The 26743-nt window shown below is 48.6% G+C and overlaps 1 protein-coding gene across 8 annotated transcripts in view; it reads right to left on the reverse strand.

Moving 5' to 3' along the window:
* The window catches only part of B4GALT1 (beta-1,4-galactosyltransferase 1), a 50541-nt gene that overhangs the window by 7459 nt on the left and 16339 nt on the right, over nt 1–26743 (reverse strand). For 3 of the 8 annotated variants that reach the window (XR_009541620.1, XM_060155206.1, XM_060155205.1), the window contains exons 2-3: nt 15831–16066; nt 2044–2231 (exon numbers count right to left, since the gene is read on the reverse strand). Coding sequence is in view for 7 of the 8 variants with exons in the window: in XM_060155206.1 (XP_060011189.1) it covers nt 2044–2231; nt 15831–16066 (424 nt within the window). In the remaining variant the exon portion in view is untranslated. The other 5 variants (XM_060155208.1, XM_060155209.1, XM_060155212.1 and 2 more) reach the window with 5 other exon arrangements.

The following is a 26743-nucleotide window of genomic DNA, read 5'->3' on the forward strand; positions in this document are numbered from 1 at the left end:
AGAAACTGCAACTGCTTTAGAGTCTCCTGTGCCCACCCTGCCAACCCCCCCTTTCCATCCCCAGCCCATCTACAGTCTAGCTTTCATTCTTCCAGAGATATACTGGCTTCAACACTGACCCCAACAGTCAAGACAGCATTTCTGAAAATTGGCTAAAATAAAATTTTCTTGGAAAATTCTACCATACCCTGACTTAGCAAAATGTATAATGGTGAATCTATTTTGACACATTTTCAAGGAGTAGGGCATCTGGGCTCTCATCCTTCCAAACCTTTTTGTATTTCAATATTTTAGTGGTTATGAATTGTGGACTCCTGAGGGATGCAGAGGAAGAACTGACGAGAAATGTTAAGAACCTGGACATGCCTAGAGGCCAAGCAAAGGCCTTCCTGTGGGTCTTTTAAAGCTTGCGGTTTTGTGACAACCCTGTGTGCAGCTCCAAACCACACTTGGGCTCTTACTGTAATCCAAAGAGACCAAAACCCATCACACTAATGAAGGAAAACTCTAACTCAGACTTTGAGGGGGAAGTCAGCCAAACCATATAGAACATATGAAAAAAAGATGCAATTATTATTTTCAAATATATTCCGGAATTCTGACTGTAAGCATACACAAGCAAAGATCCCTGGGAGCCTGCTTTAACAAATCAAAAATAATCTACTTGTAAATAGGTGTCATCATTTAAGTGCCAAGTCATCCCCCTTTGGCATACCGCACATTACAGTCTGCACTTGTAATGTGAGGGTTTGAACCAGAGGTAGCCAGGCCATTAAGGCTTCTTCATAATCAGTGTTCTTATAGAAATGGACTCTTAGCCACTTCAAGGGGGAAGTATATGCTATTTTGACAAGATTTGGTTTTCTTGTCTCTGCTGCTTTCTCTTATCTACCTGCCCCGTCTCCCAAGCCTAACTAGTTCTGGGTAAAACAAACACGATGCTGTGGTAAAGAATTAGGTAAGCACCACCACGCTTCAAGGGAGGAACTCAGAAGAGCTGGTGTATCTCAAAGGGAAGAAGATACACAAACAGGGAGGGAGAGAGGGAAGATAGGAGGGTACAGAGTGCCGTTTGTAGTCAAATTTCCCCCCTTTAAGACAGTAAGTTTATGGTCTGAATGCCTTTAATTTGGAGGAAGGACTTCAGAGCATCCCTACATTCATCTCACAGCTCTCATGCTCCCAGCAAGGGAGGACAGAAAGGAACGATGAGAATAAATGAGTCTGAAAGAAGTTGTTGTATCTAAACCAAGGCATTGCTGGGTGGCAGAGGCCCGCCACACTGCGGTAGTCAGCCAAGGCCAGGGATGCCTAGCACACGGGTACCCGCAGCGCAGCTCCAGAGCTCCCGTGTTGACTCGGAACAGGGAGGGAGAGCTCAGGGTTCTCAACTGAGAGGTGACTTAAAACAATTTTGTGTTGATACAAACGTGGCTAAATTACGGAACAAAACGCAAATTTCTTTTTTAAGATTAAAAAAAAAAAAATGGACTACCAGGCTATTTTCCACCTGTGACAATGTGCTTTAGATAACACTGCTGCTCCTGGGGACAGGCTTCAGCCAGCTTCCTCACAAGAGGCATTTTGGTGGAGAAGTTTGAGCCCCAGTGTTTGAGCAGAAGCCTGTGCTTTGCAGGGACACCGAACCATCTTCCTTCTTAAAGTGCCAAGGAACATCTACTGAAGTATCCAAGCCCAAGAATTTACTGGGGGAAGATGATTCCAATTTGTTTCCCAAACTGTGTGGGGAAGGGGAGAGAAGAAAGTGAGGTAATACAGCTGCTGTTTGGAGCCTAAAGACGAACACCATCCCAAATATAAAAACTCTTCTTGCCTGGATGTGCAGAGGTATGGGCGTTTCTGGACTCCATTTTCCTCCTTAAATAATAACTGACTATGGGCTTAAAAAGCACCCAGTTCTCAGAGGAGGCATTCTCCTCCAGAGCCTAAGAGGCACTCCTCCTGGGCTGGAGGAATTGCGTTCCCTAGTTGTCACATAAGAGACAAATATGTTTTCTGCAGATTCCGGTGAACATCTCTTACCTAAATCCAAACTTATCCATTGCTACAGAAATGTGTCGTGGCTGTGAAAAACACCTGTAGGTGTTATGGTCGTTCATTGGAATGAGGTCCACGTCACTAAACACAAAGCAGTTGTAGCCATAGTCCTTCAAGGCCTCTTTAAAGCCAACGTTGAGGAGCTTCGCACGGTTGAACATGGATTCTCCAGCCTGGTGCAGAAACAAAAAAAGTGGTATCAGATGCTATAAGGCCTTTGAGCAGAACGCTCATGGGGACTGGTGACTTGGCCACTCCACGTGGTCATTAGACCAATCTTGGGCCTCATTTTCTGCCCTCACTTTACAACTCAATACCGAATGGCATTCCCTGAATCAGCAATCCCACTTCTAGGAGTTATCCTGTAGGACTTGCAAGTGTGCAAATGACAGGTGAACGTGTTCACTCTGTTCATCACACGTTCACCAAAACAAAAGATTGCAAGCAATGACGTAAGCATGACCAGGAAACTGCTTAAATAAACCATGGTACAGCCATACAATGGAATAGAGCTGTTTACAAAAAATAAGAAGGCTCTAAAGGAAATGATCATCAAGATGGTATTGTTAGGTGAAAGGCATTTAAAGATACATGTCATTTATTCATATAGTATATAGAAGCTAATTGTGGGTCACTCAGGTAACTGGTGACCATGGGACTTTTTCACTTCTACCTGCTTTGTGTGGTTGACTATGGTTTGATCACCACATTGTGTGCCTTCCAGGTGTTTGTCACTAAACTAGGTACCAGAGAAATACGGCAAACCCAAATCAATCTCTGCCCTCGCAGTGCTCAAAGTGTAGAGTGGGGAGCAGTGTGATCCTCGGCACGATAGACACAGTGTGTATGAGCGAGGAGGACACCTGCTTCAGGGTGCCAACCATCGGGTCCCCCAGAATCAAGTGTGTTGGTGCAAAGGTACTTCACATTTTATTTAATTCTCTTGTTTATTTCCAGTCTCCCCCCACTAGAACATAAGGTCGATGAAGGCTGGAATTTTTTACTTTTTATTCACCCACTGCCTAGAATACTGCCTGGCATATAATAATATCTCAGTAAATAACCCCTGGATGGATGGATGGATGGATGGATGGACGGATGGATGAGTAGACCAAAGATGGACCTCAACATACAATGGCAGATGGCAATCCTTTTGGGAGACTCCGACCTAAGGGGCCCCTCAGGGTCACCACCATGGGTCTGTGCTCTTACCAATTACCAATTCCCATGACCCCAGGTTAGTAAGGATAGGAACAGCATCGACACAGCCACCCTTACACTTAGTTCACAAGCCCTTCCATACCCATGCTCTCATCCTGGCCAGAATTCTCCCAATGTTGCCATGAAGAAACTAAGGCCACATAAATGACACAGCTGGTGCTGGAGCCCAACACCCTGGAATCCTCACTGAGTGCTCGTTCCCAATATCTCTTGGGATCAACAAGATCAGGGCCCTCTACTTTGGGGAAAAAATGTGCCCCAGAAGGGCCTGCAGTAGCTATACAGTCTCAAAGGTAGAATGCTGAATATCCTCTCTCCAGGACTCCACCAGGCTGCCTGTGTGAGTACGGAGAGCACAGACAGTGCCACAGCCCCCTGTCTCAGGAGGGTGACTCAGGGAAACAAACCACTTGAGAAAGACAAGTACCAGAAAGTCAGAAAAAGCAGCCCAGAAGAGTAAATGAAACATCTTACACAAGAGCTCCTTTCTTCAGTCTGTGACAAAGCTTTCTCACCATGCATGGTAAAGGGAGAAGGCTGTGCCCAGTGGCACTCAGGGTGTTCTCTGGCTGCCTCACCAGTTAAGAATCATTTAGAATTCTGCCTTTAGCTAATTCTGTGTAAGTCATGAGGTAAAAAAAAAAACAGCCAAAGTTTAGGAAGTGCATATGAAGAATATGAAGTTGTTGGAATTATTACAATAACACATTGCTAATATTCTCTGGGGGATATGATACACCAGGCACAGGTAAGTACTTTTCAAGCATGGTGCATCATTTAATCATCTCAACAGTCTTGTAACAACCTTCATCTCAAATCAGATTAACTTCATTCCTCCCACACCCTTCTACCTCCCAGTGATGGGAGAGAGGCCTGTACCATCTTCCTCCTCCTGCCCCATAAAGACGCTAAAAGAGATAGCGTTCTCTAACGTTGTGAGATAAAATTCAGCCCCATTGAACATTTTTCCAACAAGTGAAAAGGCAATATTCCAACAAAGCCTTTTCTCAGCTGTGTAGTAGGCCCCCAAGGGTGGCTGCCCAACGCTCCCTTCTCTTGGTCCACTCCCCAATAACAGAAGCAGGGTGTTGGTGGCCATGTCTGAACCACAGGACCTGGCCTACTGGCCACGACTGTTTGATCTAAGCAGATGCCTGAATGAGACTACACTAAGCATTCTCCTCTCTCAGGAACTAGAAATGTGGAACTATGAGTGGGCACCTCTGGTGCCAAACCCCAAGACCAGTGGAAGCCTGGAAGAGAAACCTAAGGAGCAGACCTGTTCTACCCCTTTCCACGTGTGTGGCGTAACAACTCCTTCAACTCAATGAGGTGCTGCAGTGTCTGGCCCACACTTACAACTAGTGAGGCAGTTTTCCAAAATACCCAAAACTATACATCATTCCTCCCATCCTCCCTCTTAGCCTAGCCTCACCTGTGTGATCCTGGGAGCTGGAAAGGGCAGGGTACACTTCTGCAGGTGTACCTACCAGGGCCCCTAGGAACACCAGAGCAGCAGAATGGTAGATTAGGAAAGTGTGTGTGTGTGTGTGTGTGTGTGTGTGTGTGTGTGTGTGTGTGTGTGTGTGTGTGTGTGTGTGTGTGTGTGTGTGTGTGTATCTCTTCCTCCCCTGGGATTATAGAAAAGTCAGTTCTAGGCTTCTTTGGATGAAATGGTACAACACCTTGGGTAACTTTCTGGATAAGAAAGGCCCTGGGCAGTCTGCCAATAACCACGATTAACAGGAGGTTCTCGTTCCTCTCCAGGGAATAGGAAGACACCCAGCTCTCATTCCTGCCCCTCTTCATCGGACACATTCATCCAGTGCATCCACTACTTTATGCACTCAGGGAAACACTGGTCAAGCACCTACTGTCTGGCAAAGCCAAATACACAATTGTGACAGACACATGCACTCTTATCCCAGGAATGCCAGCTTCTTCACTTATTAGCTATATGACTTTGGGACTAGGCCTCCATTTCCTCATTTGGGCACAGGGATGAAAACAGATGAGTTGTGTTCAAAGGGACAATGCATGGAAAGGCTTTAGCACACTGCCTGGCAATGAACGAATGGCAGCTACTCTCATTATCACAGGAGTAGGTTTTCCCATCCATCTTGAACAGTCAGACCTTTTCAGATCCAACCTGGAGACTCCTCCTTCTCTCATGTTTGTATGTGTCCCTCCTAATCAGCTTCAAGATTCCTCCCAAATCCTGCTTCTCTGATGGGGGAATGGGTTTTTAAAAAGGATTAAGGCTCAAGTGAGTTAGCCTGTGGCTCATATGATCAGGACCTCTATAGCAGCAGAAAAAAGTCAGAGAGACCTTGAGAGATGTGTGATAAGCTTGGGAAGTCACACTCAGCATAGAGAAGTTGGTGCACTGGGAGCAGGTGTCCCTCTGAAAGCCGAGCTTTTTAAGTGCAGGCTTCATCTTACACTGATAGACAAGAGTTAGTTATATTTATCCTTTCCTTCTAGGAATGGCCCCGCTTAACAGAGGGAGAGAACAGGGAGAAAGAAGAAAGGCCAAAAAACAATATGACATTCCTACAGCTGGACAGGGCAACTATCTCACTGACCAAAGCACGCAGAAAAGCCTGTAAACTGTTTATGACGGGGCATACAATCCTGACAGTGGGTGTATCCGTCAAGCGAAGCCAACAACGATCAATCCAGAGAGGACAGAAGCCTGGGCCTGGTCAGGCGTGCTGGCCTGGGGTAGAGGGAGGAGACGTGAGGTGGGAAGCCTGGCAGGGTCTACACCCTTAGACACTTCACGCAGCAAACCCAGTGCCCTTCTGGCAGATCTGGGCGGCAGGGACAAATGTCTTAAAAAACATCAGATGGGGCTTCCCTGCTGGCACAGTGGTTAAGAATCCGCCTGCCAATGCAGGGGACAGGGGTTCGAGCCCTGGTCCGGGAAGATCCACATGCCACGGAGCAACAAAGCCCGTGCGCCACAACCACTGAGCCTGTGCTCTGGAGCCCATGAGCCACAACTACTGAAGCCCACGCGCCTAGAGCCCGCGCTCCGCAACAAGGGAAGCCACCACAATGAGAAGCCCACGCACCGCAACGAAGAGTAGCCCCCCCTCGCCGCAACTAGAGAAAGCCCGTGAGCAGCAATGAAGACCCAACAAAGCCAAAAATAAATAAATAAATAAATTTTTAAAAAGCATCAGATGGCTCTCCAGGGCATTAAAACCTTTCTCTAGAGCCCTCATTTATACTAAACATAAGGGAAGGCAAGTAGTATGTCCACTGAAAACAGAATCCTCATACACTGCTAGTGGGAATATAGAATGGTGCCGCCATCTTGGAAAACAGTCTGGAGTTCCTCAGATGGATAAACAAAGAGTCACCATATGATCCAGCAATTCTACTCCCAGGTATATACCCAAGAGAAATGAAAACACATCCACCAAAAAATTTTAAACACCATGCTAAGTAAAAGAAACCAGTCACAAAGGATCACATATAAGATTCCATTTATATGCAATGTCCACAACAGGCAAATCCATAGAGACAGAATGTAGATTAGTGGCCACTAGGGCTGGAAGGAATGGAGGAATTGGTAGCTAAGAAGTACAGGGTGTTTTTTTTTTTTTTTTGGCTTAATGAAAATGTTCTAAAACTGATTGTGGTGACAGATGCACAACTCTGAGTATACTAAAAAGCCACTGAGTTATATACTTTAAATAGGTAAATTGTATGGTATATCTCAATTAAGTGATTATCAAAAAAGAAAGAAAAGCCAGCTCCAGAGACAGGAGAGGACCAGAGGGTCCTGTTTCTCCCTCTTTCTCATATATCATTCTTGTCATTTATTGGGTGTCTAGTCCACGCTTAGCAGTAGGGAGACAGAAAAAGAAAAGACACAAGCCTTGCTTTCGAGGAGTTCCAAGTTAAACAGGCAATTGTTATGGGGCGATGAGCTCTTTAGGGTGGACAGTTACCCGGGAGGGAAGAGAAGGAGCTCTGAAGCCCGGCACATATGGAGAAGTGGAGGTGGAAACACAAATCCAATTCTAGAAAATCAGAGAAGGCCTCGAAGAAGTTAGCCAAGTTTAGTTGGGTGGCATGAGAAGAATATTCCTAGAAGAGCGAGCAGCATTTGTAAAGGCTGTTAGGAAAAGAGAGCATTCAAGGAACTACAAGAAATACAGACTGGGAAAGCCAGAATAAGACATGAAGGTGGACGTGGACCAAAACATGGTGGAGGAGAGGGAGGCTGGGAACTCTGCTAAAATACTCAAGGTTTCATCTTTTATTCAGGAGCCCTTGAGGTTTTAAACAAGAATTATGCTTTGTGCGTCAAGGAGGGATTTGTGCCCTACTCCCCAAATGAGGGCAGTTTGGAAGCTGTTGCATGATTCATGTGAGAGACATCGGAGACGAGGCAATGGCATTGGGCAAGCAGAGAACGCCTCCCTGGAAGGGCTAAGGCAAGGATTCCACTTCCCCATTTCATGCCTCACCTGCTCCCTCGGCCTGTGTACTGCACCTGCAAGCAGCCTTTGTGGGGCTTTCAGAAAAGGTACCAGAATATGGTCTAATCCCCAGGCAAATCCTGTGGTTACGGTAAGAGCAGCCTTTCCCTGATTGCAACAGGGGACAGATGACCAACTACGGAAAACCACAGCCCCAGTTGTGCAAGTTCTAACAGTCTCTAGAAGATCCACCAAACCACCCTGGCTTCCCTGGATGTCAGGCCCCAGTGTGTACACCAGCACACATATCCCCCGACCATGATGGCTTGGGGGCTGACTATACCTGGCCCCTCCTCCACCAAGAGACACAGCAGCAGTGAGGTTGGAAACATCAACCGGAAGCCCAGGGTCTCAAAGAATCAGAATTTCTATGTGATGGGAGAGACAATTTTGCTGCTGTACATGTGCCCTGCCCATCACAAAGCCACCCCCGCAACACCAACAGTAACCCACAGGCTCTCAAGCCCACAGATCCAGAGGCAGGTCTGCGGGCAGTGCAAATGTTTGCAGAAATACCCTCTTTCATACTTTTCTGTGCCCACTCAGATGCCAAAAGGAAAGACCTAGGCCGAATGGGTGGTAGGAAAGCAGAGGAAGCTCTGGCTGGGCAGCCCTGTGGCAGGACTGACCTGCAGGCCTTGGGATGGTAGACAGGCTGGCTGAGAGGTGATCTCCAGAGAATTACTGGGATTATACAAATGCTGAGTTTGTGGAAGGCAAATATCCACTCACCCAGGATTTCACAACAGTTGGGTCTCTGGCTTTGAACCATAATAATATGGTAGCCCTGAGCTTGGACAGGGCCCTCAGTAAAACCTGATCTGAGACTTAAGCTCTTCTCCCAGCAAGTGAAGGAAACGGGCCCTTTCAGGTTCAGAGTGCTGAGGAGGTGGTTCTCTGTTTGCCAAAGTAATTAGTCCCAAGAGTGAGCACACCCTTGGCCTCTCCTGGACTAGGACACACGTCAGAGCCATAAGGTACCTTCAGAGAGAACTGAGCTAATAGAACAGCTTAGCAGGGATTCTGGGCAAGGTAAACACAGAGAACAGTTTTAAAACCCCAGCTCAACAGCAGCCACAGCAGGATGCCTGCCTCTCTCCCAGGGCGCAAGGCACTGAGACGATATTTTCTGCAGAAAAACACTTAGAAAATAAAGACTTCTTTTTCAGAAAGCAATTTGGCCACTTATGTTACGAACCAGAAAAATGTTTAAACCATTTCTGAACCCATAGTCTCGTATCTGAAATCTAGCCTGGGGAAATGAATCTAAATGTGGAAGAAGCAAACGCAGAATAAGCTGCAGACTGAAAGACGTTCATTACAGTATTATTTACACTAGTGAGAAAGTGGAAATTATCTAAATGTCTTCTAATATAGGAATGTCTATGTTAATTATGGTAGCACTACATGTTCAACTACTATGACGGCATGGAAAGTGATGATTATGAAGACTATGAAATAACATGGGAAGATGCTGATGATACAGAATTTAAGAAAAAGAGCAAGATACAAAAGTATATACACATACAGTACGAGCACAACTGCGGCTTGATTTTAAGGCAAAGTCTCTTCGACCTCTGCACAACAGGCTGGCTCCCACCAGCCTCAGCATTTCTGAGTGAGCCCACAGAGGCCGTGGCCTTGCCCGGGAGACCCCAGGGCTCGAGACGGCATCCTCTCAGGATTATTTACACAGCTTCCCCCTGACCAGCAGGGCCTGGGCTCTGGGTTGGATTTGGGGGCATGTGGACATTACCAGGGTGGCAGCAGTGGTGGCAGCAGCAGCAGCAGTCACAGCAGTAGTTAGGTCGGCATTCCTCTCTTTCTTTCTCTCTCTAGGAGGTGAAGGGCACAGAAGAGGAAGTAGGTGGAGAGCAAGAAGCAGATCACAGAGAGGAGGTCCTCCTTCAGCTTGCTTTGCTACAAACAGGATTAACAAATAAAAGCAAAAGGCCCCCACTAGAAGGAAAAAAAAAGAAAAAGAACAAAGAGACAAAGATGGCTGCAAGGGAGAGACGCAAGGAGGAGAGGCAAACGTCTAGGCTGTGACCACCCTTGTTCCAGGGCAAAGGCAAATTCCTAATAAGCTGTCATTCCCTGTCACGAAGTCAACGGTGAACAGAGAAAATGACATTTCCCAGAACAATGCCCAGGGAGGCAATTCCCCAGCTCTGCGAGTACCTGAAAGTGCTTCTACACATTCCCCAGGAGACTGGAGCGAGCCACACGACAGAGAGAGGGGAAAAAAACACAGCAAAGGAAACGACCAATCACTGGGGCAGCACGCAAGCAGGTAGGGTACAGATATCTGCAGCAGGGGGTGCTACAGAACAGGACTGGCCTCACCCCTCCCGAGCCCCACTCCTGCACACATCAATCTGGGTGCTACCAGCTCGGGCAGGAAATGGAAGGGGTGATGGTAAATAGACACAGTCAAGATGAAACCAAACCAGGGGGGCCTCAGGACCAGCAGCTGTCCTCACGAGCCTGCTTCACTCTAATTCGTCTTGGCCTCATTTAGGAACCAGCTGCCTGGCCCAGTGACAGAGGTAAGCTGCTGAGGGGTGGTGACAGATGCTCTCACTCACTGAGCGTGCAAAGGGTGGTCTCCAAACCTGCCCAAACCTGGTCTCAGACAAGCAGCCTAGAATCACCTCACGACTGTGTACAGATGAAAAGGAAGAGGGAAAAAATTCCAAAGCTAGACGGAGACTCCTCAGGTGCGAGCTGGGGCTCCCTTTCAGGCCAGGTTTTACCTGTAAGCATGACAATTGCACAAGCCTTCCAGAAGGTTCTGAGGCTGCTACTCCAAAGCTGCTGCCCCCCCTCTCGTGACCCAGTGGCACTCATGGGGGCATTGCCAAGTGGACGTGGAGCTGTTCCCCAGTGAGGGGAACACATGTGGCAAGGTGAGGCATTCCTTAGGCCTCGGGTGATTTCTGTCCAAATCTTAGCTCTGCCACCCAGCCATCACGGGACCCCCAGCAACCTGCTCACCTCCGAAGCCTTCCCTCAGCAGGGACGGTGGGGGTACCCATTGCCTCACTGAGGGGCTGTTAGGGTCAAAATTCAAAGTGAGACCGTGAAAGAGGTTCAGTCCCAAAGACCACAAAGTTTTATGACCATCAAATACCACAGGGCTTAGAGTAGGTTCTCTGCATTTTTCCTGAAAAGGGAGGTCACCCCTGGTCCACTAGGGACAGGAAGCTTTGGGGAGAGGCCCGGGGGAGGGAGCAGAGGGAGAAGGCTGTGCAGGTTCCCAAGGGTCATGACCTGGCCTGGAGGGGAAAGGAGGTTTGACTTCTAAGAGACACAGACCTCTCCAGAGAACCCAGAGCAAGGGGTCCTGAGAGCAGGTGTAAGTAAAAGGGCAGGAGCCATAGGAAGCAACTCCGTGCTCCAAACCCTGACCCTGCGGTGGACCGTGCATGGAGCTGCGTGGTCAGGGAGACGAGCAAGTCAGACCTGAGGGTCTAGGGGCCGCTGGGTGGGGAGAGCACACACACAGGGAATCATCCCTCCACTCTCCCTGCCTCACTAGAAAGCACAACGTGGCCTGGGACAGCTCGGATGGAGAAGTCGGCTCCACTCCAGGCCTTCACAGAGCTAATAAGGCTGGGGAGGGCCTCCCATAGTGGCCAGAAAGAGAGCAACCAGAGGAGGGAAGGGGAGGCATGCAGGGGGAAGGTGGACGGTGCAGCATAAGCAAAGGGGCAGGAGGGCAGCTGGGCGTGTCTCGGGGATGGTGGCGAGTCCAGCGTGGCTGTGGCCTAAAGGTGTGAAGGAGGCCTGAGAGGAGGTGGCCGGAGGTCGGTCAGGGTGGGCTGCAGAGGGCCTCCCTCAGATGCCAAGCTCAGGCCTTCAGGCCCTTTAGACCCTCGCCTGTGGACAGCAGGGACATACTAAAGAGTTTAGAGAGGGCATGACATGGCCGGAACTAGAAAAATTGTAGGCAGCTGAGTGAGATCAGAGGCACCAGGGGATATACAAACAGAATCAGAGAGACAGATCCTGGGCACTGCTTCTGGGGCAAAGGGCTGCCATGGTTATTACGAGCCCACCTGGTCAGCTGGCCTGCATTCCTCACCTGTTTGTTAATTCCCATGGCAGCTAATCCCACAAACATCCTGTATTTCTTATTTAGGGCTAGTGCTGCCAGGGTGGCAACCTGCCTTCCCCTTACCTTTGGTGATTTTATGGTTTCCTTTCCCAATTAAAGTATGAAGGAGTTAGTGTGCACCCCACCTCCCATCTGCTACGACGTCTTGATGTCCTCCTTCGCACCAAGGTCCCAGTGCTGGACCTTGGGCAGGACACCTGTGCCTCAGAGACGCACCCTTGGCTCCGAGAGGCTGGACCTGCCAGAACGCTAATGGGATGTTCAGATGCCAGCCGGCTAGGGCAGGAAGAGAGCTGGACACAGAACCAACAGCAATGCTGCTGCTTCTCCAGGTTTACTCAACCGGTAAAGAACACCACCTGCCTCTACCCCGCTTATTGTGAGATGGAAGTTATTACGGTGATTGGAGGGGACTAAGCCAAACGAAATTGGTTAATAGCTTAGTACGGACAGGGTAGGAGCCACAAAAGCCCATGAAAGCTCACCCCTGTGTGTGGAGCTTGAGACACAACCCTTCTCTGAAGAAGCTGGTGGGCTTGCCGCGGTCCCTAAGTCCACTATCTGACCCCACGGAGGCCACACAAGTGGGAGGGAGGGTCTCAACGCTGGTATTGAGTGGGGGTGAAGCAGGAGGCGGGGAGAGAGCAGTAAAGAGTTTATCACCACAGTCCTGGGCAGAGAAAATAGGCAGGAAGAAGGGGACAGGATGGGGCAGGGGTGGGGAGAAGGAACTCAAATCAGCTAATGTTTACCAAGGGTTCACTGTGTGCCAGGTGCGTCACAGCCCTGTGTGCTAAGGAGTAAAACCTTGCCTTCCCACTACTGAGGAAACCAAGGTGTGAAGGACTCAAGCCCAAGGTCACTGAGCTGGCAAGGAGCAGAGCCGGAACCCAGGCAGCCTGAGCCTGGTGCTCACTCCCAGCCCTGGACACCCAGCTTTGAGAAGGAGGGACTAAATGGCCTTGAGGAGGGAGTTAGTGCTGATGCACTGAGAGGGCACTAGGAGACGGGGACTGGCCTCTGAGCTGCAGCCCTACTGTGGCTTATGTGGCTTCCTACCCGTCACTTCCCCTCTCTGAGCCTCAGTTTCCTCACCTGCAAAATAGAACAGTTTTCACACTATCTGGCCTCAGGGGTACACATGAATCCCAGCAAAGACTGAAGGGGAAGTCAGGGGACAGAGATGGGGACATGGCCCCCACTTCAAGTAGAATAGCACCATTGTGACCCACTGTGGATGGGGGCTGTGGAGGATTTTAAAGTGGCAGGAAGAGGTTTTGTTCTTAAAAACCTGTCTGAGAACCCCTGGACTAGATGTCTCAGGGGCCCCTCCTATTTTAAGCACTTTCTCATCTTAAATGGGGTATGTGTTGGGGGTGGTGGTGAATGAAGCATCAAAATGACAGCAGGGTGTCTGAGACAGGAAGACGCTGAGAAGCCTATTTTCTCAACAAATGGTACACAAAGCCCAAGCCAGATGCTATGAACTCCCTTTCCCTCACTATAACAGTAAAACAGAGAAAACAGGAAGGTCCTAATTTGTAGACGGGGCACACTCCAAATGTTTCCCCTCCCACCTCTTTCTTTTCAAGGCTTAGGTTTCCTATCATCACTTTATTATGGGTTCTTTATACAAAGATATTCTTCACTGGAAAGGCAGAGCAGACTTCAAGTTTCTTTATGACTTGGTTACCTGGAAGTCAGATCATATTTTCCCCAAGAAATAATCAGGGCGGAGCTGGAGCAGAAGAAATTAGATTAACTGGGGGAGAGGGAGATAAAGAGGAAATTATTCACCAAAGGTGAAAAGTTAACCCTTGGAAGAGAAGGAAAAGATGAAGAAGCAAAAAGACATGCACTGGGGCAGGGGTAGGGGGGATGGGGTGGGGGAGAGATGACAATACAGACAAGACTAAAGGAAAAAAAGAAGTAAATGTTACAATGCTTTTCTCTTGTAAAAATAAAATACAGTGTGTGTGTGAAAAATAATAATAAAGTTAGATGTTGACAAAACTAAACTCTTTTGTTAGGGATGCATGCAGGTTAAAGGAAATGATTGTCAAGAAGTGAGGATGGTGTTTAACTGGGAAGAGGGAAGGAGCTTGTGATGAGAAAAGGAGATGGGAGGTTTTTAAGATGCTGACAAGTATCAATACTTTCAGATTCGAGTAGTGGTTATGTAAGTATCCTCTTTTTATTTGTTACATTGACAGTTTTGTTCTGTGCACTTCTCAGTAGGCATATCGTATTTTACAATTAAAAACCTGCATAAAGAAGAAGAAAAAAAAAGACGTAAATGTTTGAAAAACGAAAAATAAAATACTTCCGATGCTGAGATACATGGGGGAAAAGATAGGAATTGGGGGTGTTTCTCAGTATCCTAGGGAAAGTAAGAAGGTGGGAGGGGAGGAGGTGTTAATGTAGGCCTGCTTTCCCCAACGTTCAATTCACGGAACACTCTTCGCTTGAGATGGTTCTTGGAAAACGGCTCTCCAGTCAGATGAGCTCAGGAAACACTATGTGTGGAGTCCTTCTGGAGGCTGTAATGTACACCAGTACACTGAAGGCTCTGCAGGAATGAAACCTGCTTCATGTTGTTCAGTCCAGCATTCCTCAGATGCACTTGGCCTCAGATCTCCATTTCGGAAAGCACACTTTGGGAGAAGCCCCATCTTAGGCAGTGTCCAGTGTCAGCCGGCACAGCGGGGCCACTGGTCCAAGCTGGCTTGCTTAGTTGTTCTGCCAGCTTGGACTGGGGCGGGCAGGAGCAAAGAGCTGGTATAGGACATTTGGAAATCTGTTATTGGAAACGTGGGGAATATCTATATAAGCATGTCATAGGAATTTAAGATAGTGGCTAAATTTCACTGGTCCAATATTTGTTTTGACTTCATAATCGAAGGGAAATCTCACATTCACCTAAAATACAAGCTTTCTATAGATACGCATTCTCCCCCCGGGCGCCCACACCAAGTCTTCCTTGACCACAATCACCTAAATTCAAAAACTTGGCATCATCACTAACTATCTTTTACACTCTTTACCCAAGTATATATTTTAATCTAGTTTATATGCCATCCAGACCACAGCTGTCTCTCCTCTGCTCAGGCAGATTTGTGGGAGGCCACCAGATGCCTTGATGAATAAGATCTGACACGGTGTCTACAGTGTATCATTCATCTACTGGTAAAACAACTGTCAAAGAGGGAAAGGAGATGCAGCTGGCGTGGCCTGTTCCTCGTAATCTCTGCTGGCCCCTGGTGCTGGTGGCTTCCTCTCCCAGGCGCTCACTGCCGTTGCTTTAATAACGGGCTCCTGAATCTTGCCATGGTCAACACGTGCTCACTGGCATCAGACAAGTGTTCCTTGATGGCAGGGTTTTTCTTAAGCAAGTCTTCTGGTCCAAGGAAGGCCCACCAAGTCCCTCAACTTTGATGGAAGCTGTCAACTGCTAGTAATCTTACTACTCAAGCTAACTTACTACAAGCAGACCCAGAGTTTAACTTGAAATGAAATGGACACTGGACCTTTTAGAAATGGAAATGCATCCTGTCTCTTCAGATGAATTTCAAGGGAATTTGGTATACAGATAAGTTAGATGTGTTATTCCAACTGGGAGGTTATAGTCTAAAGATAGGAATTTAGGTATTCAGGATAAACTTGAAACACCAAAGTTATACTCTTGGGAAAAAACAAAACAAAACAACACTGTATGGCATTTAGCTCATTTGCACCAAGATAAGGAGGGGGGTGGGGTGGTAGTGGAGTTGCAAAATGCCAGATGTCTAAAAAATCACTTCCATTCCTTCACCCCTCATTACTCACATATTTGAGTACACAAGCACGCGCATGCACGCGTGCACACACACACACGCACGCACATGCACACACGTGTACACTCCTTCCCTTCCTCCCTCCACCTTCCCAGACCTCACCTGGTTGATAACATAGATGCCATAGTCCAACTGCTGACGCTGTAGGATTGGGTGCAAATAATACAGCCAGTACTTGAGGTGTTCCTGCCGGTTGCGGAACGGAATGATGATGGCCACCTTGTGAGGAGAGATGCAGTCCTTGGGGGTATAGCGACCACCCACCTTCACCTTCGGGTTCTGTTCCTCCACAAGCTTCAGGTCCACAGCTTTGTTAAACTCAATCAGCATGGGGCCAACTAGAGAGGTGGAGGGAAGGAGAAGATATCAGGCCACGGGACTCTGCAGGTGGCCAGGCCGCTACCGCTGGAAGCATCTCCTCCTGGGAGGCAGTGTGGCTGTGGAAAAGGCACTCAGGCCCAGCACTGGGTACCATGTCCAGAACTAGCATGACTGACCATCCCAGGAAACCCTTCAGTATCAGGCAAACCCAGACAGCTGGTCACCCTCTGAAGCACTTCACCTTCCTAGGACCCACTCCTCTCAGACTATGTTGCTCAACTGAAAAATGGAAATGGAGTAATTCCTGCTCAGACTTCCTGACAAGCTGTAGTAAGGATCAGAAAGCATGGCTGAGAAAGCACTTTGTCAGAAATCCTGAGGTTGAAACTCTGCCACCTCCCAGCTGTGTGGCCTTGGACAAATGACTTACATCATCTCTCTGAACCTAACCTAGTCGGGGGAAAGTGTGCGTGTGTGTTGGGGAGGTCCCTGTGGAGGAAATGAGCCTGAAATTACAAGGTGGCAGAGAGTGGCATGAGTAACCCATGTCTCAGGAAGGGAAGTGATGCACAGATGAAACAAACTCGACGGGTAGGGACTGGAGGAACTAAGGGGAAGCAGAGAGAAGAAACAGCCAGAACAAACATCAAAGAAGAGTGCTTAGAATAAGCAGGTGATGAAGAAGGGAGGAAAAGTCAGGGGCAACTCCAAAGTTTCTGGCCTAGAAGAACATGGCTCCAAATGAGAGAACTAAGTTAGTAAGAGAGCTCTGGGCTCAGAAGACAAATTGATGAGATGTGGGTGGTGGCTTGTGAGGTAGTGGCACGTTAGGAGTAGAGGAAAAGGCAAGGGTGAAGATCCAGATACAGGCATGAAAGTCCCCGTCTCCCAAGTAGAAACAGGTGGAGCTGAGAGAGGACCTCACTCCTCCAAGTCTGACAACCACCCCTGCCACAGCACACGTGGGGAGGGCAGGAGAAAGATGACTAGCCTAGGGACACACAGGGAATTGGGAACAGAGTCAACACTTGAACCCAGGTCCCCAGTATTCCCTGTAGGCCAGACTTTCTCAAAGTGGGTTCCAGGAAACACTAGTCCCAGTGAGATGCTCAATGGAAGAACACGTCCCCTGGTCAAATAAGTTTGGGAACGCTGCATACTAAATCTTGCTTCTGGGAAGTCATAATGCATACCAAAAGCTCTGAGAAGCTGTGCAGTCAAGAAGTTCACTTTATCTATCTCACCACTTCCTAAACTTATTTGGCCATAGAATCATTTTATCAGGGAACATACTTTAGGAACCGTTACTCTAGCATAACCAGCTTTACCTATGGAGAAAACTATCCACAGGAACAAAGGAAGGAACCTAAACACTACAGAACAGAAGCCAGACCCAGGCCACAAACTCAGAGCAAGTTCACCTGAAACATGCTGGTGAGAACCACCCAGGGTCCAGTGTGCAGCCCTCTGTCGCCCTGTTTGTTTGTCAACAGTATGTAGCTCTCCAAGCACCTCTTGTCTTCAGGGATCACTCACCCTCCTGAAATGAGGCAGCCCAAGAAAAGGAAGCTGTGACTCTCGCTCCCCTTGCCTATCAGCAGGTATGGACCTGCATCTCCTCCTCTTCTGCCCTCTCCTGGATCCCCAGGACTCCTCACACCTTCCCTGCCACTGACGCTGACCCAGTTCTATCATCACAGCACCCGCTCACGTTAGTTCATTTTCTTCTGAGACACAGCTCTGATCCTATCACTTTCCTGCTAAAACCCTCTGATGGCTCTAAGGCTATAGCCTTGGACAAGGTAGGGCTAAGCCTCTTAGCTTGGCAACAAGGCCCTTCAGTCTCAGCTCTACCCTCCTTCCCGTTCCAATAAACTGTGCCTATGCCCACACTTTTCCCTTTGCCAGAAACGCTCTTCCCTCTTCCCTCTAACGTCATTGAGAGACTAGGATCTTAAAATCAAAGCCCCAGTCTGGCCTTGTCCTTTTGCTCTCCTCATTCCCACAGAGCTCAGACGGCAGACCCCGTGCGGCAGGAAGGGGGTCTTCAGGGATCAAAAGCCCTAGTCTCTGCCTGGCCGTGCACCTCGGTCTCTGGAGGAACAGAGGCCTCACAGATCAGTCCCTCACGTGACTGCCTGCTGACCCAGCTCCAACCTCCCAGGGTGCCCTCAGGTGAGTAGGTACTATGTCCCAGAACCAAGTAAGGGGTCAGCCTGGCCATTGTCTCTACAGAAAAATGTGAGGAGTGTGAACACATTCTATCATCAGAATCATGTGAAGTAATCAGTAAAAATATGGAATCTCAGGCCTCTCCCCTAGAGAACCTGACTCGGTAGATCTTGGGAAGGACCCACGTAAATAACAAGGAGCCCAAGGGATTCTTATCGGGCAAGATGGGCAGAGGGGAGCCGGACCGCCCATCTTCACAAGCCTTGGGGCTTTCATGGAGGGAGCCCTTTCCCACAGGGTCCAGCAGGCCTGGGTTGCTCTACTCCCCAACCTTGGGCAAAGCCTTTTGGGAGACCCTGCTGCACAGGGTGCTTGTGAAAAACATGAAAAGAAGACCTGTCATTGGGCTCTTCTCACTTCAGAAGGCCCCACGACATCTGCACCCCATCCCCAGCCTGCCCCACCTTTGGTTCTGAAGATGCTGCTAAACATAGCTCCATTTTGGGGAACCCAAGAGGCATCTGGACTGTCACCCCACAAACTTCTCACAACTTCTGAAACCAACCCAGAAAACAGGAATTCACACTTGGTCTGCCCACCCTCCCTGGAGCAGACACCTGCAGGCTAGAAGCGTCTTAATTTCGCCCCTTCAGCAGTTCCAGAAAGATGGTCCTGAGGTAGTTTCCTGGTCAGGAGAAAGGCTGCCTGAGTCCTAGTTCAGCTCTACAAGTGACTTGTTGGATGATCTTTGGGCGACTACCAGCCAGCCACTCTCAGAATACTGGCTTCCGTTTGCAAACTGCAGGGACTGGAACTCACATGAACACTTATTTAACCTCACCACCACCACCACCACCACCACCTATGGCCAATCCGCTTCTGCTCCAGAGTTCCTTCAGCAACTGATAACACTGTCTACCCAATTATGGGAGCTGATAACCTGGGTGGTCCACCTTCTATCCCCCTCCTCTTCCTTCAGCCCCCGCATAGGGGTTAACAGCATGTGACCGTCCATCCACGGGAGCCTACTCAACCATCAAGCCAGAAGAGTTTGTTTAACATAAACGTTTTCTGTGGTGTGTCAAGGCCACTTTCAATTCGTTTCAATCAATACTTTCTGGACACCTACTGTGTGCCAGGTCAGGGAGGTGGGAGGTGATGGGATGGACAGGACAGTTCCTGACTTCAGGGAGCCCCCTGCTGAGCGTGGCAGGACCCACGTGAAAACCACCCTGGTTCAAGGCTGTCCGAGGGACTTGCTGCCCCAGTGGCTCCATGCAGAGCTTGATCACTGAACAGCCTCTTTCTCACTCCCCTACTCCTCCCTGTGCCCTCTCACAACCCTGCCCTGTCTCCCACACATCTAGAGCACCCTGACCCCCATCTTGCCCTTCTGGCCCAATCTGGCAATTCTTTTCCCTGCCTTCTCCCCTTGAAGCTGCCACCGCTCTGAGAACCGCCCCTCCCCGTTCACACCCCTGAGATGGGTCAGCGCTTGGCAGCTGTGGTGGCTCCAGATCCAGGGCTGAATGTTTTCCTGGAGCCGGCGCTAGCCGGGAGGCCGCCCTGCATGCCCAGCACACCTCCTGCCACGAGGCAGGGGACGTCCTTCGTGGCACACCTGGCTTTGCCCTAATTAGAAAGTCCAAAGAGCTCAGACTCCAAGAGGGCAGTGACCAGCTCTGCCTAGAACCACACTGACCTGCCAGCAGGTCTCAGAGCCACCGCGGGGGCCTCGGGAGAGGCGTGGGGGAGGAAGCAGAGGGCTGAGGCTTCCTGACGGTCCTCGGGCCGAGCCAAGGCCCCCTTGCTGTGCAGCGCGTGGCGCGTGCTACCACAAGCCCTCGGCCCTGCTGGGCCGGCTTGTGTGTTTTCTTGGCTCTAAGAGCTGGGAAGCAGGGTTACGTAAGCAGATGAGCAGATGTGAGCCTGTCCTCGGCTCCCCCCACTAAAGCCCTGCCACGTGGGCCTCTCAGCTGGGAGTCTAGGTCACAGCCTTGCATGTAAGTCGCTCAATAACTTCAATGTGTGAACTCAACTCAGACAGATTCCACTGCTCCCTCGCCCAGCACGGCAAACCCAAACACACATATGCCCCTCCATCAAAAGCCCTGTGAATCCAGAGCCAGCCCAGCACAGACTCCCTGCCTCACTTCCAGGCTGGCTGAACCACTCGTTCATTCCTCTAGCCTCAGCCAAAGAGGCTGGAACGTCTAGCCACTGCTTCCCAACTGACCAGCCAATGGGTCAAGACAGTCCTTGGCCTGTTGTGGAGTGGTGACAATGTTTCATGAGCCTGAGACAAAATGGTCAAAGATAATGTAAGTGGTCCTTCATTAAGCTCAATGTAATCAATATATCAGAATGCCCATTCTTCCAAGATGAAGTGCTTCTTACTCTTTAAATGTTAAAATCCCCTTTCTTTTATGAAATGATCACAGTGGATTTTGATGCTGGATTGATCTTTTTTAATTTAATTTTTTAAAAAACCCTTACTTGCAGCCATGGGTCAGGCCTCCAAGTTTAAAAACAATTTTTTTCTTGAGCAATGAAATTCACTGATTTGGGAACTAGCTTTGTGGTTCAACAAGCTGAGATGTTGGAATCTCTTCCTTGGTCAAGCCTCAGACCTAACAGTATGGCGTAGCCCCCCTTCAAGCCATTCCTCCCACTGCCCACCCCTCAGCCCCACTACAGTGTTGTTCCTCAGGCTCCTGTGGGTGAGCCATTTTTCTCTGTACCAGTCTTCCGGCGGCCAGATGTATGCTGGAAGCAAAGGCAGGCACTACTAAATCCCCAGATTTGGGAATGACAGTTGTCTGCAGTGGTCCCACCAACTCATGATGCCCATTGTAACCCCTTACACTAAAAATGAGAAGCACTGTCTACTGCATGGGGCTCATTCCAAATCTTCTCCCCAGTCCTTCAGGGAAGAGAAGCTCTCCAGAATTCTCCAAGGACTTCCTTATCACCAATCCAACAGCTGCCTGGCCTCAGCTCAAACGTCACCTCCCCTAGGAAGCCTTCTCAGACCACTCAAGGTTGGTTCTTACTTTTCCTCCGCCTTCTTTAAACACTCATAGCACCACATCCATTCAACCATGCACCTGGTTAGCACACACCACATGCCAGTTGGTGCCAGGCATGCAGCAGTGGGGCTGGGTTAAGAAGAGGTCTTTGCCCTTGGCAGGGGGGAGACCAGCAAAGCAAACAATGACGGTGAGGGTGACAGTGGTGAGAACAGCTGAAATGGCACAAAGGAAGGGGAGTCAGCTCCGGGGCCAGGGAACAGAGTCAAGAAAAGCTTTGCAGAGAAGCAGCTGACTCCACTGGGCCCCTCAGCTCCTCTCTGGGAGAAGAGTTGTGAGTGTCCACTTGGCTGCCATGGACACGGAGTACGCCAACAACTCTGAGCTGAGTGAATGGTGCACAGCTATTCTCCCTGCCACCAATGCAAGCAACCAAGAGGATTTCAATAAACCTCAAGAAAACCTGATGGAGGAGCACAGGACAGAGGGCCACCAGATGGGACTGCTCAAGGCTCACGTTAACCATGTCTTATTGGGTTTTAAAATCTAAATCACAAAGGCTTCAAAAGTACTGGAAATGATTTATTTCTTAAACCAGATGTTCAGGGTATTTTTCTTCATACCTTTCGGTATATCTTTAAAATTGAACAATAAATATTTAAAAATATAACCCAAGGACAACAATTGTGACCCCTCCTTCATCCCTTTCTCAATAAAGAAGTGTCTTCCAAAATAAAGACTTCAAAACATACAACTCCGTGACCAGAAAACAGGAATAATCTATTCCAAAGGCTGACTTGATATGTCTTGGGCACAGTGCGTGCAGAATACAATTTCAACACCCACTGTTCTTTCTGCCAACTCACCATCCAAGCCACTATTAGACCCTGGGGGGAAAAACACTTTTTCAACAGGAAGCAGAGCACATTTGTGGTCTCAGAACCCTGCATTTGGGGGCACAGAGAAAAACAAAATATTTGTTCAAAAAATAAAAGATCCTGCCAGAGGAAGGCTGCAGAGCAGAACCCAGGTGGCCAAGGGGAAGCTGGGCCAATAGGGCATAGTGGGGCCAGCTGCTCCTTCATCCACCTCTGCGCTGAGGCGTGGCCCTGCCGTGTGCCTGGACTGCCACACTGTGTAGGTCTTCCAAAATATGACCTGCAAGTGACCCGGCGAGGGATGAACCTTTTCTTTTTTTTTTTTTTTTTTTTGCAGTACGCGGGCCTCTCACCGCTGTGGCCTCTCCCGCTGCGGAGCACTGGCTCCGGACGCACAGGCTCAGCGGCCATGGCCCACGGGCCCAGCCACTCCGCGGCACGTGGGATCCTCCCCGACCGGGGCACGAACCCGTGTCCCCTGCATCGGCAGGCGGACTCTCAACCACTGCGACACCAGGGAAGCCCGAACTGCCTTTTCTTGTGCACTACTCTCGCTCCCATTAAATTCTCACCCAGCCTTCAAACAAGGGCCAAGCACCCTCACTCGCTTTATTGCATTTGCTTTCAAGATACTGTTGAGGTTTCCATCTATTGCAGAGGTTCTCAAATTGTGCAGTACACAAAGAATCATCTGGGGAAGCGTGTAAAACTGCAGATTCTTGGATCCTCCTCCCCAGAGCTTTTGATGTGCAAAGTCTGGGGCTGGGGTCCCGGACTCTGCCTTTTTACAAGTACTCTATGTAGCTTTAATGCAGGTCCCTAGAGTATATTTTGAGAAACGCTGGTTTACAGGCTCACCTGTTCACCACCACCTCCCTCCCACCCCCATGAAGCTCTTTAAGAGTGAGGCACCAAGAAAAACAACTTACTGTGTATGGCTGCTCTCTGACGATGTTTCACTTTTGGCTTTTGCAAAGGGACAGATGTAATAGCTATTCTGGGCTGCAGAGCCTGAGTATCTACATTTTAACTCTTCCCGAATCTTAACTTTTTAAGCCACATTTTCGCTTTCTCTTGTTTTAATTTATTTATGTTGACCCTTTTTATGGTGTGTATTCTTATAAGTTACCTCAAAAACCTTTGTGAAGTAGGTAAGGGAACAGTCCTTCAAAGTTCAAACTTTGAACTTCAAAGCTTTCCCCAACTCCCTCAGGCCAACTGGTCCCTGCTCCAGATGCCTACAAACACCCTTTACGTACCAACATCACAACCTTCACAAGCACGCATCCAAGCCCCCACCCCCGCCAGGGGGCGGGTGCCAGTCTACCTCCCTGCTTCTTCCAGCAGACCCTCATCTCCTTGAGGGCAGGAGTTGTACACCATTCCTTTTTGTACTTGGGACAGTTTCTGGCAGAACAGGCTGCACAAACGTGTGGTGACCCCACAGCACTTATTCAACTACGAGGTAAGAATGTGAACTAGCAGAGTAGGGAACCATCTTGCCTATGTGATGCTTGAGAATCTAGAGTGCTGTCCTAAGTACACACCTACACCCAAGGCGACCAAGGGCAAGAACACTCTCCTTTCCGGGCTCCAAAGATGGCTTTGGTTTCCAGGTATAGCACCTGATTCATGATCTACAGGCACATCTCCTGCCCTCAATTTTAAATGAGTTTCCTCCAGATTCTAGACCTATAATTTGAGACTGTGCGGCAGTGGACAGCCTAACCTCCTAATGAAAATGTTGCTATTTCCTCACCTAAACCTCACACTGCCAGAGCAAACAGGCATTTCACCAAATACCACTTGTTCCTTGAGAGAATAACCCCAAAGCTCAAAGTCTAATATGGGTCATTAAGATCACCAGAAAAGCCTTGGGTGGTCACTCAGTCCAGGATCCTGTTACCAAGGGTACCAAGGCCTAAACCTAAGGGAGCAAAGTCAAGGTCAGGTTCCATCACCTTGAAGGGTCAGGATCCACCTTGAAACAGACCTGTGGATAATCCTGTCAGACCAGGGCTGGAGTGACCTCGAGAATTATATTTCAACCCCAGCATTACACATAAGGGAAACTGAAGGCCAGAGAGACTAACAGCCTTCCTCAAGGACACTCTTGGATTTGCAAAAAAGCCATCCTTATCTTTTCCTTATTAATCCTTTAGGGTTCTGATGTTCATGGATGCATCTACACAGCAGACAACAGATTACAGCTCATGTGCCCCTCCACTCTCCCTCCACTGTGCCCATGGGGATTCTATCTCAGAATCCTAGGGTTCAGAATCCGTGGGGATTCCAGCAAGCCACCAACTGATCCAAGGAGTCTAAAAGTGAACCTGATGTGACATCACTGATCTAAACCCTTCTCAAGTGCATTTCTATACATACATGGTCATGGCTCAGAATTCAAGGGGGCAGTAGAAACAAGGATAGAGCACTGGGAAACCCTGGGAGACCCCAGAACTCGGGGCATAACAGTACACGTCTGTCCTGGGGTGACCCAAGGAGGTTTCCACCAGCAGTGGAACCACAGAGATGCAAGGCCTGAGGTCAAGAAGCAGTGCCCAGGGATCAAGGCTTTTAAAGCCCAGTAAACAGGCTTCCCAGTGTTTGTCCTCTGGGGAAAAACTGTCCCAGGAGGAATTTCTGCTTTGTTTGGTTCCGGCCCAAACGCAGATTTCCTCCTCACCCAGCACTTCTCCTGACTGGCTGCCCTCCCTCCACTGGAATTTGTGAAAACTGCGCCTGCCCACAGTTATCACTACCAGGAAAGGCTCTGGAGGCCAACTTGCCTGGAAATTAGCCCCAGGATGATCGTGCTGTATCTCTCGCCCCTTAGAACTAGAGCACTTCTGGAAAGGATGATTTGAGATTCTCAGGAAGGATTAGATGATACAGGCCTGGGCGTTATTTAAAGACCTTCCTCTGCAGGCTGAGGCAGCCTCCCAGTCTCCTCCGGGTCTTGCACTCTCAGCCTGGGGTCAGTCACCAGCAGGTAGGCCCCGGGCCTGCCAGGCCCAGGATGGCCAGAGCCACATTTACCTCCATTCCTTTCCTGATTTTCCCCTCCTCAGGATGCTGCGGGAGAACACTTTGCTCTGCACCTTCTTAGGCCATTTGTTAGAAAAGATGTAGAAATTTGACACACAGTTCTACAGGAACCAAACGCAATTTGCAAGGGAAGCAGCATGGTAGGAAAGGTCACAGACCAGGATTCAAATCCCGGCTCCACCTCTGAAAAGCCACAGGCACGTTTCATAACCTCTAAACCTTGTCTGTAATATAGCACAGTGCCTAACACACAGTAGGTCTACAACATGTATTTGCTGAGTAAATATATGAATAATACTTGCGTGCGGGCCATATACTCTAAGAGGCAAAGTCATTCTTAATAGAATTTAATAGAGGCTAAAAGTCATAAGACAAACTGCTGAGGAGAATCAGCAGAGTTAAATTATACCAGTACATTTAAAATGCAGAGGGACTAAGGGTATTAACATAGTTACAGAAAAAGAGTACTGGTGAGAGAATGCACAAAACAATGGGGAAAAGTCTTCTGTTCAAACAAAAGATAGCGTGGGCAAAGCAAACAGAGAGCTGACAGATTGAGAGAAGAGGTCTGCAGTGTCTGAGACCCGCAAGGGATTAGTATCCAGGATGTATAAGGAAACCTTCCATGTCATCAAGAAAAATATGAGTCCCTGTGAAAAAACAGCCAAAGAATTATTACGAATAAACAATTTACCAAAGAAGAATCCCAAAGGCCATCAAGCATATGAAAAGATGCTCCAGCTCATTTGAAATGAGAGAAAACCACATTAAAACAAGAGCTTACCCAGGGACTTCCCTGGTGGTCCAGTGGTTAAGAATCTGCCTTCCCATGCAGGGAACACAGGTTTGATCCCTGGTCGGGGAACTAAGATCCCACATGCCGCTGGGCAACTAAGCCCGCGCACTCTAGAGCCCGCGTGCCACAACTAGAGAGAGAGGCCTGCGCACCGCAATGAAAGATCCTGTGTGCTGCAACTAAGACTCAACGCAATCAAGTTAATTAATTAATTAATTAATTAATTATTTAAAAAAGAGCTCACCCATTGTATCTACGCGTTTGGCAAAAATTAGGAAGTTGGTTAATGCCAAGTATTTGTAAAGTCGCTCTTGCTCTGCTGGTGGAAACATAAATGGGGGCAGCCATTCTGGACCCATATCTGGCACCCTCGAAGCAGCATAAATACACACATAGGTCCATAAAAGACATGTAGAAGGCCATTCCTTACAGCATTATGTGTGAAGGCAGTGTTGAAGGCAGTGTGGGAGTCTACCATTAATGGAGAGAGAAAATTGGTATGAACACCACAGACACTAGATTACACACAGCAATGTGCATGGACCTTATAATCAAGGGTGAGCATCTGCAGCCCAGCTCTTAGTTTCTAAATACCATTATCTACTAAAAAGAAATAGTGCTCATCGGAGAAGTGGCTGATTCCAGGGCTGGGTCAGAGAATTAATAAGAGGAGCCTGGAACATCTTGATTTGCCTAAAAGAAAGGAAATGCTCAAAGAATGAAGGGATATGCCAAAATGACACAGAAGCCAGCTCGAAGGGGATCTCATTG

This window comes from Lagenorhynchus albirostris, chromosome 7 (assembly GCF_949774975.1).
Source record: "Lagenorhynchus albirostris chromosome 7, mLagAlb1.1, whole genome shotgun sequence".
NCBI lineage: Eukaryota > Metazoa > Chordata > Mammalia > Artiodactyla > Delphinidae > Lagenorhynchus > Lagenorhynchus albirostris.